General features: G+C 37.0%; 1 protein-coding gene across 1 annotated transcript; it reads right to left on the bottom strand.

Annotated features, from left to right (window-relative positions):
- Positions 1 to 24: 24 nt before the first annotated feature.
- On the bottom strand, positions 25 to 19,302 carry LOC145216481 (pre-mRNA-splicing factor ATP-dependent RNA helicase PRP16-like). The gene is made up of 25 exons (XM_080084505.1): positions 19,023 to 19,302; positions 18,154 to 18,221; positions 16,664 to 16,791; positions 16,293 to 16,436; positions 13,865 to 13,997; positions 13,389 to 13,489; positions 12,925 to 12,991; positions 12,321 to 12,459; positions 11,841 to 12,029; positions 11,284 to 11,445; positions 10,241 to 10,393; positions 10,006 to 10,086; positions 9,535 to 9,696; positions 8,505 to 8,750; positions 7,939 to 8,050; positions 7,612 to 7,674; positions 6,362 to 6,517; positions 5,597 to 5,744; positions 4,601 to 4,763; positions 3,797 to 3,961; positions 3,072 to 3,220; positions 2,251 to 2,440; positions 1,671 to 1,892; positions 990 to 1,111; positions 25 to 357 (listed from the first exon to the last, which is right to left on the bottom strand). Exons 1-25 carry the CDS (start codon positions 19,191 to 19,193, stop codon positions 285 to 287), a joined length of 3,507 nt encoding a protein of 1,168 aa, XP_079940631.1. The 5' UTR covers positions 19,194 to 19,302; the 3' UTR covers positions 25 to 284.
- Between the last annotated feature and the right edge of the window lie 212 nt (positions 19,303 to 19,514).

The raw sequence follows: 19,514 nt of genomic DNA, 5'->3' as shown, positions 1-19,514 counted from the left end.
TTGATTAGTTTTTGGGTAAAAAAGTGACATCATCAATGATTTATTGAGTTGTCTGCCACAGCAGTGTTTCCAAAACGGAAACTTTCATAAAAAAAACGCAGCATAAGACGCCTGTTATCGCACATAACAAATGTACACATGTGATCGATTACAAAACAGGCAGTAAGTAAGAGATTTTAGAAGTACTTTCACATCAACTTTTCCGCTCCATTTTTGCTCTACGCCAGCCAATATCGCATGGAGCAATTGACTTCCGATTTTTTGTGTGAAACACTGCATGGATTTCATAAACCAAAACGTCCTGGTGTTCTTCTCGGTGTAGCTGCTCCCTTTTGACCGGGAGTAGCAATTCGATTTCTGTTAAAAATACATTTGAGTGTTAGACCAGGGTTGGATATAGAAGGGAGGGTAATATTTGAAGTGCCACAATGAGCAAAAGTTTTCACACATACACCGGAGCTTTTAAGGTGGTACGCGCATAGCTTTTGGCTCTACTTAATTCAAGTCAGGCCATGAAATGCAACATAACTGAACCAACTAAATAGTCCTGGTTCGGGCGAAACTCGTGTCTTAAGCATTCCGTTTGGAATTGCTAACCAAGAACAAGCCTATCTTTTGGTCTACCCATCCAAACAGGGTTTAGAATTAGATGGTACGCAGCCATAGAGAAGTCGCGATCCGAATAAGGTTGATAACCACTGTCTTAAAATAAGTCAAGAATTTTTGCTATTTTGTCCCATCTAACTCTATGGATGCATTCGGTCTTCTGTTGCTGTGATTACAGCGCAACTTTTAAACTTTTACCCAACCTAAATTCTGCCAACGTTTCCTAAAACGACCTAAATTATGGGGCAGCTGTAGGCCGCTGTCTTCTTATGTTAATAATTTGTTTCAACATTTTACATTTAAACTATTGTGCAAATGCGTATAATACTGTTTATGTGAAGGTGTGTTAATTCTGCTTCTTGCAATAAAAAAGTTCCTCTCACTTTTTTGTATCTCCACTCCTCTCATTCTCCTGCTCCAACTTCCTCCTCTTAATCTGCTCATCAGCAAGAGCAAGCTCCTCCTCCATTTGACTCAACTTTACTTTGGTGGCTTGTCGCTTTTCCTGTAAAGAGGAAAACGAAATGTCAAAGAAAAGTAAATAAGTTCGCAAAACGCATTCACCCTAGTGCAGTGTGGCAGATATATACATATGTTTTTACATGAAGTTAATCAAAAACAAAAATTACCAGAGAGTTGTAGATATTAAATAAATTGTAAACAATAAATTTGTCCATAACTCATTTTGTTGAAAATGTTTTTTTGTGTCTAACTAAATTCCATTGCACTTGTGTGATCTTGCAGTCAGTAAGTCCTATAACTGCATTAAATTTAATTAGTTTTTTCTGTAAATGTGTTTTTTATGTCAAATATTGTTTGGGTGATTATGACTATTAAACATCCGCTTCTATTTGAATAAGACAATGATGTAAAATTACAACATTCTATTTCAAACGTTTTAGGCAATCTTCGTCTTATTAGCGTCAAAAAGCGTCAAAAGTTAACACACATTAGTTTTGAAGAACATTGGTGACGTCTTAATAACTTCAGCAGACTCTACCGAGCACAGAACATTTAACACTCTTACTTACAGACCCATTCTATCGAATTCCTTATTTCCTTACCTTTCTGGTCTTTGCTGATTCCTTAACACTGTAAAACATGGGACCCAGTTCCGCCAGCCATTCTCCCTCTACGGCCGTCACCGATTGCATATACTCCCGTGACGTCATCACCAGTTCGTGGTAGACTACGTAATCGGGTGTGAATCCCATCCCGAAGAGGGCAGAGGTAGGATGCAAGTGGCATGGCATCCCGTTACGAAGATTTACATATTCGCCGATTCCCTAGTGATTAAATTGTATATGGTTGTGTTTCGTAAGCTTGTGGGTTCTGTCGAAACTGTTCTCAAAAACGGGTCATTCCAAAATGACTAGTTTAAATTTAGAGTGAGATTTACAGTGGCCTAATGCACTAGTTCCTCCTCCCTTAACGATTCAAAACATTTTCGTTCCTTCCTAATATACTACATAGTAGATGCTGAACCATACAAAGATCAATTTAAATTGGGTCTTTTATCAATTTTACAGGTTATATTCCCAGAGCCAGCAAATTCCTTCCCTTAAGTTTTAAAATTCCGCCCCGTTCGTAAGATTTCGTGTAAAAAGAATACAATTTTGCATCCTAACCAAAAGAATATCTTACCTTTAACATTGCTGCGTGATGGAAATAAGCGGCACAAATGCATTTTCTTATCGCGTCCCAATCATTTCCAGCTGATTTGAGCGGCATTTTCTGTTGTTCGGCAATTTCCTTTAATTGCGATCTGACCTCTCGAACTTTGCGCATCGCTTTGGCGTGGATGAAGTGTTCGTTACACCAAGTAGCTGAATAACTGAGGATAAATGAGAGTTAGAGGATCGGATGGAATGGCTTGGTCAAAAGCAAAACTACTAGAGAGCTTACACAATGTGAATAGATTCAAAAGCAAACATTTAAACAATCGCTGCTGTCATCAATACAACATAACTAATTTACAGTACGCCAGGCCCACTGAAGGCACCATACATCATACTACCATCATACTAAGGAGCTTGTATATAGTGGATACAACATCTATACGCCGATCGCTGTCGCTATCGTCAATGCAAAGCTTGAATTCAATGATTTTGTTCATCTTTCATATTAAATGTTACAGTAAATATTTTACATACATTTTATTCGGGTTTAGTTCTTGTATTGGTGGGTTAGAATATTTTATTATTATTATTTATTTTTTTAAGATATCTGTTTTGAAGCATATAGGCTTCATCTTTGAACGTCTTTTTCATTACTATTGAAGGTGTGGATTTTTATGCGATTTTTTTAAATCCTAAATTTTGAGTTAAAATTTTGTCTAAACAAAGAATAAACTATCGAACACGATCGGTAAGTATTTCAAAACACAGATCCCCCCAAAAAAATTTAAAGAAAGATTTTTTACGGAACAGTTTATGTCTGATTCCGCTTTTCCGTTATTTCCTCACCCGTTCGCTTTCCACTGTTGATAAACATTGAGCAAAGTCATGTGATCACTTTCTGGAACGCAAAACTTCTCGCGTTTTGCGTCACTCTCTTCTTCTCTGCCGGTTGGACGATAAAATATCGCCGGAACCGATAACATGGATACAATCGTCTGAAACGATATCGGGAAATGTTACTATCAATTTTTAGGGATGTTTCTAAATCAATTTAATTTATATTTTTTAAGCCACAATTGAAACCAGTGTTATAAAATATTGCGCATTAAGTCTGGTTGGATGAAATTGTTGTGTCTAGCGGCAGAAATAGACAAAAGAACAAACGTGTCTGTAACAAGGAAAGCAAATATATTTAAGTAAAACATTGCAACGTTTAGAGTCTAGACAATATTTTAGTTATTCTTCACACTTGTTTATTTGATGTTGGAGTCTTCAGAAAGTAATTTGTGTTAAAATATAAGTTTGACAGCATAAAATATGATAAAATATTTGACAGTTGTAAAATATCAGTTTTAATATAAAATTAGGTTTCAAACTGGAGCATCACCGGGCAATTAAGGGTAATACTGAGCCCCTCCTAAAAATATTAATAAAAACCACTAAAATGACTTAAAAATCGGGCTTTTCACACACAAAAAAACGTTTGTGTGTTAAAAAGTAGTAATTTGAAAAAAAACGTATAAAATTTACACTTAGACTAGCAAGCAACAAATTACTAATTCTTAACTTACCAAAATTTCGTCACAACAGCCCATATCACATGCTACAATCATCATTTTTGACAGTGGGGGATCAAGAGGGAACTCAACCATGGTGCGCCCACAAGTGGTCAGTGCTCCTGTGTTGTCAAGAGCTCCCAAGTTCCACAATTGATACATCGAATTCAATATATTGTCCTGCATTTCAAAGTTTTAGAATAAGACCATTGTTGTTTGTCAACCGTTACGTCACAATCCGTAAGTAGAAAGAAACCATGGTTGTTTTTACATTTTGAATAAGGTCATGTTTTTTTTTTAATTTTCAAAACTAGGAAACACCAACTTTATCAATGATTATTGCAACTGAAAGAAACATAAAATACATCATGTTCAGAATGTGTTTCTAAAATGTAATATTCTGAAACTAGATCATTGTTTGCCAAATAGACTGATGAAATTGTTCTTTTATATTTGCATGTGGTCTCTAAGTTCCCCTATTTTATTAAAAAAAATCTGTGTTTTGTGTATAAAACCAAAAAAAGTTCTCTATTAAATGAATTATTGCAACTGAAAGTAACGCAAAATACTTCAGAATATTGACCTGCATTTAATTTCTAAAATTAGACCTTAGTTATTTGTCGACTTTTACGTCACAGAGCGAAAGTAGAACGACGCCATTGTTGTTGTTACATCCTGGCATCGGTCTTTAACTTTTTTTCTACTAACATTTCAAATTTTTAACTATTTTTAAAATTTTCCTTTTTTTTATGAAACCCGGAAAAAGTTTCATATATTACACAAAATTAACAACAAAAAGGTGCTCAATGGCGCCCTCACCTGGGGAGGAGGATCCATAAAATGAAATTTGAGTAAATCCTGAACACCCAGTGATTTCAACAGAAGTACCACATTGGCCAGGTTGGTCCGTTGTATTTCAGGAATAGTTGATATCAACATTTCATTCTTGTATTGATTGAGGGTGTACAGTCGGTAGGCAACTCTACAATACATAATAAATCAATTTAAAAACTAACATTTTTACCTACAAGCAGTGGTGGGATTAGGCCGGTTCGAACGGTGTTATAGAAGCGTCTTAGGAAATTTTAAGAGATCAGCGAGTCGGTTACCATTACTGGTTACGGTCAATGGACTTTTTGTAACGGAACCGGCTGAAAAATGTGACTTTTGTGATAGAACCGACTGACAAAAAAAATGAATCCCATCACTGCCTACAAGTAATCATTTCTACGAGACACTACTGTTAAGCATCTTAACGCAATAACTATAAATCATAAAACGCCAGCCCATTAGGCGTCATACCGAATCATCAGGCCACCAAGCATTCACCACCATATGGCAAGGCAAAGGCTACATAAATCTGTCCCACGGTGGGATTCGAACCCACGACAGGATTTTTCCGCCACTCGCGCTCTACCAACTGAGCTAGACAGGCTCAGTGGATAATCCGCCGAAAGTCGAATCACAAGAACCGTTGCCTGCCCCGTAGGCTGCACATGTCAGCTTCGTAGTAGGGGATCGCCAGATTGACCAGTATCAGATAATATGAACATCAATTCATAACTGGGATCAGCCCTGAAGCGTATATGTAGACCAGCGATCACGGCACACTCCTATATAAATCATAGTACGCCAGGCCCATTTCAAAACGCCATATCGAATAAATGCTTGCTGACCGACTAATTCGTTCATCACAGCAATACCAATCAATTTTCAAAATTATTTCCATAACTATTCATAGGCAACAGTTTTGGATTCGCGATTTTACCACCGATTGTGCACCCCTGATATAGACGCACTGATATTATTACTTACCCTGCTTCCGTACGACCCGCTCTTCCAGACCGTTGGTTGGCATTTGCTTGCGACACAGGAAATACGGATAATGCGTCCATTCCAATACGAGAATTAAATACCTTCAGTTTGCAATAACCGGGGTCGACCACGAAAGCTATTCCATCCACTAAAAACAACAAGTAATAGGTTTAATCCTGGGTTTTATTTTAGTTTTTTTTGTATTCTTGTGTAGCTTATTGTATTAAAATCATGTCATGAATGTAAGGATTTTACAAGAAAAATAGGGAAAAACAGCTTTAATGCCAGTTGTTTTTATTTTGGGTTTAATGTGCTGCACTCCACAATATATGAAGTTGTAAACCAGCCTGAAATTTTGAGCCCGCCCCGACAATACAAGACTGAAACCCAGCGGGGACCCATTTTTGAAAAAACGAACTTATTAAGAAGTTAGATTTATTCCATGGCGAAATTACGGCCAAATGTGAAGTCAGGCCCGAATGAGCCAGTTTTATTTAAACTGTACCCCAAAATCCCGACCCGGCTTACAACTTTGATTCGGAACACCAGCTGTTAAAATAGGTATATATTTATATGTTCTAAAACAGTGGTTGGCAATTAACCGCCGGTCCGCGAGGAGTTCGTTACCGGGCCGTATACTTTTTAAGTTTAAATGCCATAAAACATTTTGCTCACGTATCCCGGGGATGATAAACTAATTTAAGCGTTTTTATTGTTCCAAAATCTATTTTTTAGGGGCAAAACGTTTATCAATGATATTTTTACCAGTTAGTGAAGTCTCAGCGATGTTTGTAGCCACAACACACTTTCTCACACCGTCTGGTGCTTTCTGGAAGATCTTAGCTTGAAGATCGGATGGAAGTTGGGAGTAGATCGGGAGGACTGCAAGAGGAGCGACGTCATCAAGCTCATCAACTCGCTCTAACGAACAAAATAGAATCATTGTTACTAGGGATGTGCCAAAACTGCAAATGTTCTGTTTGGTCGAGCACCGAGCATCTCACATTAATGCTCGGTGCTCGGCCGAGCACGCTCGGTGCATTGTGACTTCACAAAAAAATCCCCTTTCTACGTTTTAGGTCTACAAGGTCTCTCAAGTCACCAGCGGTGTATTAAGCTGTACATGCCCATGAAGTACGCGTTTTTTCCACCATCTAATACATTTGAAAAATCATTCGTTTTTGTTCATAGAAACCATTTCGAACACTGGTTACATATGTTAGCAGGGCATGAATATGCAAATTTAACGCTCGGGTCAGTTTGTGCAACTGCTCGGCCGAGCACCGAGCATTGAAAACAGCGATGCTCGGTACCGAGTACTCGGGTTCTGGCTCGGCTCGGCCCATCCCTAATTGTTACGTTACAAACTGATTTACTTTTTCGAGAAGTTTTAAGCCAAGGTGACCAAAAACAAAGCATTAGTGATGCACTGTTTTTTGTGGAGCAACAACGTTTTTTTGAAAAAAACGCGGAAATTTAAACGATATTATTTATGAAATAACTCAATAAACAGTAAAGATTGTTTGCAATATGTTAATACTCTTCAAACCATTAACTTACTAGTTTAAATACCCACGCTTTTAAGTATATTTCCAATTGTGGTCAATTGACTAGTATTTCCGGCTTGGCTATTTTAGCGCAGTTGTACTGCTACGATTATGCCAGGCGAAATAAACTCAACTCAACTGTATTTGTGTTTTTTTTGTCTTCCTGGGTTGATTTTCAGTAACATTATCCAGTTTGCATATGTAAGCTATTGCTACCAGGCATATTATCAACTATATAGAGCTCTTCTGGCAATTGTATTTTTGTACCGACGTTTCGACGTCCTATACAGGTTGCCTTTACCAGGGTAAATAACACTGAATGCACGTAGTACAGTGCGCGATAAACAAAGGAAAAAAGAAGTAAACGCAAGCACATCGCAACGAAAACACTGCGCGATAACGAATGATTGGGACTCCGTGTGGTTTGTGTTGACCATATTACACACTAGAGATTTCATCACAACTTACCAGTTAAAGTTTCACAAGTCACCTCGATATCTTCCTGACCAGGCATAAAGACAAGAATGTCACCTGTTAAAATATAACACGTCGCTATCAGCAACAAAACCGCAAAGGTTACATGACTTTGATGACGTCAGAACTTTTTCAGTAAGTTTCTGCATTTTCGGAATTTAACCAAAAACGTAAACTGTGACGTCAGTTCAGTGAACAATGACGTCACGCAACATGTAGATTAATTTGTGACATCATAAATATTTAACGAAAACATTAAATTTGAAAAAAGCGGTATGACGTCACTTTCTGCCTGTGACGTAGAGGCATCAGGGGAAATACCTTTTCTGGCTTGTACATGGATTTGTAGCGCTTGTTTCACCGCTGCCTCCACATAATCTTCCACAACTGATTTACTGAAGAGAACATCCACTGGAAATGTTCGGCCGGGAATCTAAACGACACAACTTTATTACACATGAGAGAAAGGCGAAGTCTGTGTGTATTGGGCCTCGGTTGTTTGTATGTTTATATTCTATTGGGCCTCGGTTGTTTGTATGTTTCTATACTACAGCACGTCGATGTGTAAACAGTTTGGCGTTATTTCAGTATTAAAAATGCTGCCCATGCATAAAATTAACACGAAACGAAAATTGGCACAAAATTCTACCAGAGCAGTGGATTTTAACCTGTAATAAGCGTATATTCCACTAGTGATCCTTTTAGGTGATACTCAATTGAAGTCGGATCAAGAATTGCAAACTTAACTTACCCAACTGACCAGTCATGGTTTTGCTGAAACTGGGTGTCTTGCTAGTTTTATAAATACGCTGACCAAGATAAGATAACAAGCCTATCTCTTGAAATTTTGCAAAAAGAAGGAAAAACGACGCACTAATTTAACCCACCGTATACATTGGGACATTCCCGAAAAAACGTGAAAACTTATCGGCGTCCATCGTAGCTGACGTCACAATCAACTTAAGATCACGCCTCCTAGCGGCCACTTCGCGCAGCAATCCGAACAAAACATCGGTGTTGAGTGAACGTTCGTGCGCCTCATCCATTATAACGCAACTGTAGCCATCTAAATCGGATTCGCGCAAGGACTCTCGGAGCAAAATTCCATCAGTCATATACTTTAGGATAGTTTTCTGTAAAGAATGTTTGTATTACATTTAAGGCAAAATAGTTTGGGGCTTAACCAGCGATGAATTTATGTTCTATTTAGCATATCAATGATCAAATTGACAATATCCTACTTTAAAGTTAACATGTGCAGCAACGCTGCCTAAAATTCGGGCTAACCATGGTCGGTGCACTGGGTTTGAGTAGATCAGTTTGAGCAAAAGCCGTGAGTTCGAATCCCACCGCAGGCTAGAGATTTACATAGATGGGTATGCGGTGATCGCTGGTCTGAATGGACGCTTCAGGGCTGATCTCAGTAATGAATTTATTTTCATCTTAGCTTATTACTGGTCAACCTGGCGATCCCTACTACGACATGTGCGGCATACAAGGTAGAGGCAGCGACCTACCACTGAGCCATTGCAGCTCAGTTACTGGAGCGCAAGCGCTGAATACGCTCGTGTCGTGGGTTCGAATCCCACCGCAGACTAGATTTATCCTAGGAAATCTTGGTGACCGGCTCGTTCAGTATAACGCCACTTGTGGATGAAATGTGATGTTTTTTAAAATTTTAGTTGTTTTTAGTGATTTCTGACAGCAGATTGAAAAGTATTGTAAAATGCATTGATGTTTTAAACAAAAGTTATTGGAGCGTGTAAAAACCAATATACTGAAGTAATTACCCCAAAATGCAAATTCTTATGTCTAAGTTTAGTTGGAAAAAGGTAAGGTAATGTAACAAATAATATTGCTTAGTCAACTCATCAGCGCATTTAACATTTAACAATGAAATTACAAAACGATACTTACATCAGAGGTTACATCTTCGAATCGAATCGCGTAACCGACTTCTTCACCCAAAGTTACATTCATTTCTTCACTAACTCGCTTCGCAACTGACATTGCAGCCACACGTCTCGGTTGAGTGCACCCGATCATACCGTACTTGGAATAACCGTCCTCATGCAAGTACTGAAAAATATAAAAAATATTTTCACACAGTAAAACCCAAAATTTAAGCCTTTTATGGACAACATTTCTTATCTTTCAAACCACCAGCGAGCCGCATTGTATTTGGCCAATAAGTGATAAAGGTTATACACCTCTGTTCTGAACAGTTCTCATACAAGATAAGGATTACAACAAATAACTGATTTCCGCATAAGTGTCCTTCTAAAGAAAGTCATGTCAAAAACGGCACGAGCTTTTTATAGGCGTTTCTTAGTAAAATAGAACGCCCGATTTTCTATCAAAAATATACGTAGCTTTGTTTTTACTGACCTGCGCAAGTTGTGTTGTTTTGCCTGAACCTGTTTCGCCAACCACAATTACAATGTTGTTTTCACGAATAATGTTTAAAAGCTGCAACAAACAACAAAATAGTTCAGTAAAATTAGACGAACAGTCGCATAAAGTATTTTGAAATAATTTTCAAATTTCCACTTAAAAAGGATTGCATACATAGATAAAACTTATGGAATGAAATCAAAGTTTAGGTATAAAGCAATTTCTTAACCTCTTCTTTGACAGCGTATATTGGCAGGTATTGCCTTTGTTGCTTTAAACTTTTGCTTCTGGCAAAATCACTAGACGCGTCAGACTTCTTGCCCATGTGTTGTGCGAAACGTTGTGAAGATTTGAAGTCTGTGCTTTCGCCCATAGACGGATCCTGCAAAAAATATCTTTTATAAACACTAAGTTGAGTTGAGTTTATTTCGCTTGGTGAAAGACAACATAGCGATAAAATTACACTAAAAACAATCAGCAAGCTGGAAATTGCTGCGCAACGTTTTTTTTAAAAATTTTTTTTCACGGGGTTCGAACCCAGGACACTCCCGGGGACGAATCCCGATCAGGTTTTTTATGTGGGTCAGGCGCGCCAGACCATTCGGCCAGGTTCGTGTCCTGCACAACGTTGAAACGTCATGAAGCGCAAAACAGTGGAGGGCACTATTGGTGGATCATGATTAAACGCCCTGCAGCTACACTGTATTATGAAGCGCTATATGGATGGAGCTCACCAGAAAGTGAGTTTGGAGCTTGGGGAACGTTAATAGAACCAGTCAAAAGTCTTAGAAACTAATCATCAGCGTTAGGAAACGGGTTTACATCTAAATTATTTTTAGACAACTGTTGCTGATTTTTCTAAGAGATCTGTAGTTAAGTAGGCCGATAATTTGTTTGCAGTAAATAGCTCACATTGAAACCTTTTTAACGACAAAAGAATCCAACGTTGTTTAAAATGCAAACGTTGGGTGATTGTTTTACAAAGTAACAAAAACATGTTGTTCAAAAGTCGTGCTCCGCTATACGTATACCGAACGTAACCGTGTAAAAACTGAAATAACGAAACCCACATCATAGCATCAAAGCTTTCGGGGTTATTTTGCTTTATTGCCTAAGGCTAGCCACAGCTGCGGCATGCATAAATATCATAATTAAAAACATACGCCGTTTATTTGCCGTCCGATGACAAAAATAACGATATTGATAATCGATAATATGCAAAATATCGGTGCTGATAATATAATCAGTCTATCCCTATTTCATACTTCTCACCTCACGATCATCTTTTTTCTTGACTCCGAGAATATTCCCAAGATTCGTCCCAGCTAATTCCCAATCTTTGTGTTGAGCTTTTTTTCTTTCCTTTTGTTCCCGGAATTTTCTCACAAGTAAACTTCCGTTTCTCGACACCACTGCCATGTCACATGTATTGTCCTGTAGAAAGACGAACAAATGAAAAAAAAAAATCATTTATTCACATATGCTGGATCATTAAGAGTGGGCTCTTTAAATTCTGTTTAAAAAAACCAGCAGTTGGAAAACTGCTACAGGCTGAAAAGTGAAGGGGGTCTAATCCCATTTTTTTCTAAAAAGGAAACCTATTGCTAATAAAAACACAAAAAAGGTAATCACTCTTTAAATATGTTCTTTTAATATATTAAACGTGGTAGCAGTGGGTTCTAATCTTGTCTCAGTTAAACCTAGGGCCAATGCTACTTACAAGAACAAGGATACCCATGTAATATTCAAATGATATTTTTAACACATTTGCACAGTAAAAACTAATACCAATTTGCTGTACAAAATAGTTGCAGTGATGTAAAACTCACCCTAAGTGGCACAACTGGTTCAAACTGCTTCGTAAACACAATTCTTCCATCCAGAAACGGAGGAACAATATTATGAACAAAGAGATGAACCCTTGCACCAGCTTGCTCATTCAGATCAATCTCTTCCAGTTTGGTTTGAAGAACAACCCCACTTCTCATCATTCGATTTGCCTCCCATTTCTCGTTGTCCTGAAATCAATTATTGTGTCATAATGCAGTAACGCTGTCCATTGACCTGGAGTACTATAATTTACATTAATGTTTAATATTTGACTAAACTCAAAGCGTAGTACTGACAACTTGAATGCACAAAGCAGTAATTTTAACTTGTTGTTTTGTAACAGTACTTAAACCCTATGATTGTCATCAACATGTAGTGTCTTGGTGTTTACATTATAAATGTTACAGGTTTCTTTTTGTACAAGAAAAAAAAACATGCTTGCATTTTATATAACTTTTAATCATTTTTAATTGGTTTACCTCGTTAATTTGTTTTCGTCGTGCTGACATGCGTTCTGTCTTCTGCTGTTTGAGTTGTTGTTCTCGCTTTTCAACATAATCATCCGATGTCGATGAGAATGGATTGTGACTTTCATCGTAGCCCTCATCCAACATATACCTGCAAACATTTACGATTGCTGAATTTTGAAATTTATTGAGTTGTTTATAGAGCATTTCTGTCTCATTACGTTGACATGCTGAGTGCTAAGTTAAAGGTTTGAAAGCAGGTTTTGTTTAAACTGCAAAAAGGCAGAGTAGTTAAAGCAACCGCCTTGTCTTTACAAGGTCATAAGTTATAATCCTATCTTCGCCACTTGTGTTTTCCTGAGCAAGTAACTTGTGTGGTATTGCTCCAATCCAGTGGATCGCAATGTGTTGAACTCATTTGTGTGATTCAAATTTTTTGTCAGCAGGTTCTATCATAAAAGTCATATTTTTCAGCCGGTTCTGTTACAAATCCCACCACTGGTTGAACTAATTCAATGCACTTGTAATAAATCAGGCAGCTCGACAGGGGACTCATTGGGAGCACAATGCATAAATGTCTGTTGTAAACACAGGAATTGTTTTAGCTCAGGCTTACCAATCACGATCTGCCTTTAATTGTTCCTCTTCCCATTTACTTCTGTCTTGATCACCGAAACCTGAATCTCCTTAAAAGAAAACAAATTTAATTTCGAAATAGTGAAAATTGGTTGTTGTAAGCCTTTTACCCTGTATTTGAACACCAAAAATATATGTTAAATTCTATTTTACTTATTATTATAAGACTAAAAGAACAATAGACCCACAAAAACAGGTAACCAACAGAAAATTTTAAGGAACTGTTAGTTTCAAATGGTTTCAATATAATTTATTGGCGTTGATATTTCACCTTGTTCTAAAAACCAAGGTTTATTTTAAAATCTATTTTACCCATGATTATCACTAACAAAAAAAAACACTTCTGGAACATAAAATTAGCATTCTTCTTATATATATGTTCAGCTATGTTTTGGTTTGGTAAAGTTTGTGAGCAGAAACTAGTTTACAACAATATTTCCTCACCTTGGGAAGCAGGAGTATTTCCAATATGTCTTCTATCTTTATGCCACTTGTTGTATTTGTATGAGGGAGTCGGCAATGGTGTTTCATTGGATCTTCTTGACCTGAGTGGCATAATTTTTTTTATTATGTCTGAAGAAGTAATTCATCTTTTGCAAGTCAAGGCAAAGGCTGCTGACAAAGGTCTGTATCCCAAAGCAGAGAGATTTGTCAAGTCTGTGTCTTTACAGACTCATGCAGAGGTTCTTAACTGATGGTAAATTTAAAGAATTTAAGGGGAAATAAAAGTAATCAAAATGTTTTTAGGTTAAGAAAAATTAGGGTATGGAAGAAAAAAGGGAATACATTTTACTATCAAAATCTGCCACATACTATTAGTATTATTTTTTATAGCTGGTGTTAGCTTGATATTGTTGTAATAAAACTTGTGCTTGCTATAACTTAAAACTTCATCACAAATTAAAGACACAACATTTTACCTATTGCCTGTGCTCTCTCGTATTGATCGATCTGAGCGGTCTCCCCTCCTATGTATAGAGGGAGAGGGGGATTCCCATGATCGCCGTGACGACCCTTCATCATCGTCGTCCCATGTTGAACCACCAACATCATCTAAATTTGACAAACTTGCATAAATTTTTTTGGGGGAAAAGAAGAACATAGCACAGCCATTTGATGCCGTACACCAGGGGTGGCCAAGTTGTTAGTCGTCTAGATTGACAAAAAAATTTCTCAATTGTACACGATCGACTGATCTGTAGTAATTTAGGCTGCCACAGACACAAAAAAATAACGCAAATTTCAGCATGAAAATTTGATTGACAATTACCACATATTTATAGTCATGAGTTTTATTGTCAAGCATCACCAAGTTCTCACAACAATGAAACGTCGCATATGTACATATTTTTCATCAAAGTAGTCAGTGGGAACTTTTAAATCTCCCCAATCAATTACAACTGCTTTGTTAACGCAAACACTCAAGTTGTGACGACAAACATTGTAGTTGTTACGACATAATTTAGAGCCAAAATCACAATTGTTACGCAACAAAGAAAGTGACATTTACCTAATTATTGTCTCATTGCACATTTGTGCGTTGTGTCAAAATGTCAGAAGTGCTGTTTGATATTTATAAATTTGTTTTTGAACTAGAAGAGTGGCTTTCTGATATACTTCCATTTTATATATTCTATACGATATTTACCAATTTACTATACACATCATTTGATCTACACATATGATTGTTTTTGTAAACAAAAACTAATGGGTCCCCACACGCATGTTTGTGCGGATTTACGGTAAACAAATGTTGCGGTGATTTTTACATTCTTAAGGACAAATTTTTAGAAAGCATTAACCCAACAATAAAAAAAATTGTTCGTATTCTTTTTGCACTATTATTGTCATGTAATTACAAAAACATTAAAAAAACGTAACAAAGACTTAAATCTAATCTCTTGCTTTAACCCAGATATAGTCCTCCAAGGTCGGGCAATTTTTTTTAGAAAGCTGTAACAGTTGTGTTACAGACACTTTAAATTAAAAAGCAATTTGCTACAAGTGTATACATAACAAATTGTTTTTCATATAACTTTGTTTCGCAAAATGAGTACCATTGACCTGTAGTAACCTCTCAGGGTGCACACGCCAAACGACTGTTTGACCTTTTGACACCGTTTTCAATAGCACGCCGTCATTCGTGTTCAACAATACTGTTAAGCCTAATTTATACATGCCTTGAGTATTGACTCCTAAATTGATTGTTAAAAAAACGCTACGTTATGAAGAAAGTTCTGAGCTGTGTTTGTAATACCGACAAGTTGACCTTAAGTAACCCGTGATCATGCGGCGGCCAACCTGACAGCGAGCATTTAAAAAAACATTTATTTGGCAAAAAAGTCATGTTAAATTTTTCATCTTAACTTTTATTAACAAAGTTTTTCTTGACATATACAAAACCGAAGCACGGTTATTAGGCTTAAATCACGTCATAGGTGTAAAACCTTCGCCAAAACTAAAAATGTGAGTGATAACTTAATAAAACGACATAGCATTGCTGTGCAAAACAGCTGATTTCTAATCACTGAAACGATGTCTCGTAAAACGTCTGTCCGACGTCAAGCTGAGCCCTCCCGCTATCGTAAACCAGTGAGTTACTCTCTTGGTACTTCTGCCTACAGTGTCTTTCTTGACCAAACGAGCGTTAGACACATTTACGTTTCGGGGGCCTGTGGGTGAATCTCTGGGTCATACGGGGTCAAAATTCACATGGACCATCTTTAGACCAATATCTGTAATGTGTGTAAAATTGAAAAAGTTTGAACCATTCTTTCTTGACCAAAACGTGGGAACAATAGCCACGCTAAAAATTTCACGTTTTGGGGTGCTGTGGGTGAACCGAGGGATCAAACGGGGTCAAAATTCACATGGACCATCTTTAGACCAATAACTATTATGTGTGTCAATTTGAAAAACTTTGAACCATTCTTTCTTGACCAAAACGTGGGAACAAATCCGCGCTAAAAATTTCACGTTTTGGGGGGCTGTGGGTGAACCGAGGGATCAAACGGGGTCAAAATTCACATGGACCATCTTTAGACCAATATCTGTAATGTGTGTAAATTTGAAAAAGTTTGAACCATTCTTTCTTGACCAAAACGTGGGAACAAATCTGTGTTAGAAAGAAAAAAAGAAAAAAGAAAAAAAGAAAAAAAAATATAGACAAAAACAATATGTGACCCCTTCATGGAAGGGGACCCATAATTAATAAGCTTTTGATTAGTAGTGGAGAATTCATTGGCGATAGACCAGTCCACCACGATCGACATGTGGCCACACCTGTCGTACACCACAACACAATTGATCGTTTCTTATAAAAGTGCAACAATTATGACAAAACCATACTTCTTCCATGAACCCTTGGTGTGTCAGGATATAAATTCTGTCTGGAACGTGATGGAGTTTCTTCCCAATCATTTCTCCTCTCACTTCGTTGACTTCTTTCACTCCTTTCACTTCTGTGATTTCTATCTCTTCTGTCATATTTATCTACAAGACAACACAAAATCTTCTGTACAAATGTGTATGCCAAAAAATAATGAATTTGAAAATGTTCCAAAAAAGTTTGTTTTACCACTATAGATAAAACAAAAATTTGCATTGAAATATTGTTTTATGTTACATGCTATGCTTTTTACTTTAAAGAAATAAATGTAAATGCTGACAAGTTTACCAATACAAAACGTTTCGTACACAAGTATTGCTCAGTCAGTTACCTTTGGAGGTGGAGGCATACACTCCTTCTCTTTCTCTCTTCTTTTCTCTTTTCTTTTGTGTTTCTCTGTAGGTTTTGCTCACACCACCAGTATAGGAGGGTGTTTCGACCCGAGCAGGGCGATACTTTCTGAAAAAAACAAAACATATCAAATAAACCACTAAGCATTTGTTACTGCCCCATATACAATATCCACTTTCTGTGCAGAACAAGTATTAAATACATGTCACCAGTTGAAAATCAAATCAATTGATCCATGGAAATGAAACTACCTTAGTAAAGGCAAATACACCATGTGATCCACCTTGCTTACATTGTCAAAACAGTAAAAATTATATCTAAGACCTAAAAAAATCAACATTCACTCATTGAAACATAGTCATGGAGGCATATAGCTTGTGTATTGCAAAACTGCATATCCTTCATACTGTAGACACTTTTATTGGTGTCTTATTAGTTAGGAATGGTGAATTATAAATCCTGGGAAGTAAACTGAAACAGAACCAGTATATACATAGAGTTACTCTTTAAATCTAAAATGAAAAAAACAATATACAGTAAAACCAATAAGGCAATCAAAATTAGAGTAAACTAGAAGGGTGGCTTTCTGATATATATACTTCCATTTTATATATTCTATACGATATTTACCAATTTACTATACACATCATTTGATCTACACATATGATTGTTTTTGTAAACAAAAACTAATGGGTCCCCACACGCATGTCTGTGCGGATTTACAGCAAACAAATGTTGCGGTGATTTTTAGATTCTTAAGGAAAAAAACAACAGCTGATTTCTAATCACCGAAAAGACTGTCTCTTAAAACGTCTGTCCGGACGTCAAGCTGATCCCTCCCACTCTGCACAAAACCGTTTTAATCGTTAACCAGTGAATGACTCCCTTGGGACTTCTGTCTGACTGACAGTGTACACGAACTATGGGGTGTGAAAGTCATTATTTGGCCGATTAAGGCAAATTTTTGAATACTAAACGAGTAAACCACTGCAAACAAATGTTTCAAATTTCAGCACATTAGGGCTTGTATTTCTGGCCTAAAACCAAAAAAGATTATTTCGGGATTTAAGGGGTGACGATTATTTCGGGGTTAAAGGAGTAAAAATGGGTAAATCCAATAAAAAATTAGAAAATTATTTAGAATACTTTACATTGCACCAACCAACAAAGCATGAAACTCTTAGATCATGTACTTTAGTCAGTACAGCCGTTTTAAAATTTTTACGTTTTGGGGGCTTGTGGGTGAACCGCTGGGTCATTCGGGGTCAAACTTTAAGAGTATCAGGTTTAAAACGATAGCTAACATCTGTGTAAATTTGAATAAATTTAAAGCATTCTTTCTTGACCAAACGCGTTTGACAAACCAGCGTTAGACAGAAAAAAGAAAAAAAAATACGGACAAAAACAATATGTGTCCCCTTCATAGAAGGGGACCCATAATTAAAATGGTCAAAGATTCCTGAAACTTACCTATCCCTGCTACTTTGTGATTGCGATTTCCAATCAGCATTCTGACGATCAACTTCAGCTTGCTCTCTCTGAAAAAACGCAAATGTTATTTAAAAACAACTTAAACAGGCTCAAAATGTGAAAAAAAACATACAAGCAAAACTATTTTATAAATGTAAGTTGTTTTGACAATTAAGTTGAGTTCATTGCGCTTGGTGAAACAAAACTTAGCAATACAGTAGCATCAATACAACCACCATATGGAAAATAACTTCTCAACATTAAGGAGCACAAAACAGTAAAAGTGCACAATTGGTGCATAATCGCTGATTGTGCTGCAGCTACACCACAGATACACCATATTCTCCAGTCTGCAGAGTATGACAGCTGCATACACAATATTTTTTGAAAAAAAAGGCATATTCCAAAGGCATTTTTAAGAATAGGTAAAACTAAAGCCATTTGTAATTTATAGAAATGGGCCGAGCCGAGCCAGAACCTGAGTACTCGGTATCGAGCATTGCTGTTTTCAATGTTTGGTGCTCGGCCAAGCAGTTTTTTCAAACTGACCCGAGTATTAAATTTCCATATTCATGCCCCTCTAACATACGAAACTATAGTGTCCAAAATGGTATCCAAGGAAAAAAATGACTTTTTAGTGCATTAAAATGTAAAAAACGTACTTCTGGGGTCTGTACAACTTGATACACCACTGGCAACGTAAGGGACCTTGGATAGCTACAAAACTAGCGTTCGTGACGTCACATTGCACCGAGTATTAATGTGAGAAGCTCATGCTCGACAAAACAGAACACTTGCAGTTTTGGCCCATCTCTAGTAATTTATAAAGCGAAAACGGGTTTTTTTAAATAGTACTGCTTATAACTTGCCTTTATAGCTGCCAATTTATCCAATCCCAGTAAAGACTCTTTAATCTCCGGTTTCTTGAAGACAGGTCCATCAGTGGGTTTTTTCTTCTTTATAACCAAACCACCGACCACATTTGTGGGATCCGTACCCTCCAAGCGATGAATTGACTCTTCATCAACTTGCAGACTCATTTCATGGACGATTTTGATTATATTTTGCCTTCTAGTTGTTAATAAACGATTTAGAAACGAAATAAAGTCGCAAAAACGACCAAGAAACGTTTAGTTAATAATATCGTCACGCTTAACTGCGTAAAACATGTCACGGTCCATGAGCACAATCATGCATGGCTGATTAAAAGTATTATTTTAAAAAGGGCTGCCCACAAAGTTGTAAAGGGTACGTACAAAAACTATTGCATACTTTCAGCGTAATAATACTACCGTACATTTGTACTGTACATAAAAGCATTTTTGGGCCCTTTCATCGTATGTAAAATAAACACTATTAAA

This window comes from Phallusia mammillata, chromosome 1, assembly GCF_965637545.1.
Source record: "Phallusia mammillata chromosome 1, kaPhaMamm4.hap1.1, whole genome shotgun sequence".
Classification (NCBI taxonomy): Eukaryota; Metazoa; Chordata; class Ascidiacea; order Phlebobranchia; family Ascidiidae; genus Phallusia; species Phallusia mammillata.
The sequence above is the reverse complement of the archived record's forward strand: the minus strand, read 5'-3'. Positions and strand labels throughout refer to the sequence as shown.

Excerpts from the sequence above, each read along its gene's own strand:
- LOC145216481 (XM_080084505.1), bottom strand. The coding sequence starts at position 19,193 with ATGAGTCTGCAAGTTGATGAAGAGTCAATTCATCGCTTGGAGGGTACG. Across the intron at positions 6,518-7,611 it reads GACTTGTGAAACTTTAACTG|AGCGAGTTGATGAGCTTGAT; the intron begins GTAAGTTGTGAT and ends TTTGTTCGTTAG. Across the intron at positions 3,221-3,796 it reads GCTGTTGTGACGAAATTTTG|ACGATTGTATCCATGTTATC; the intron begins GTAAGTTAAGAA and ends ATATCGTTTCAG.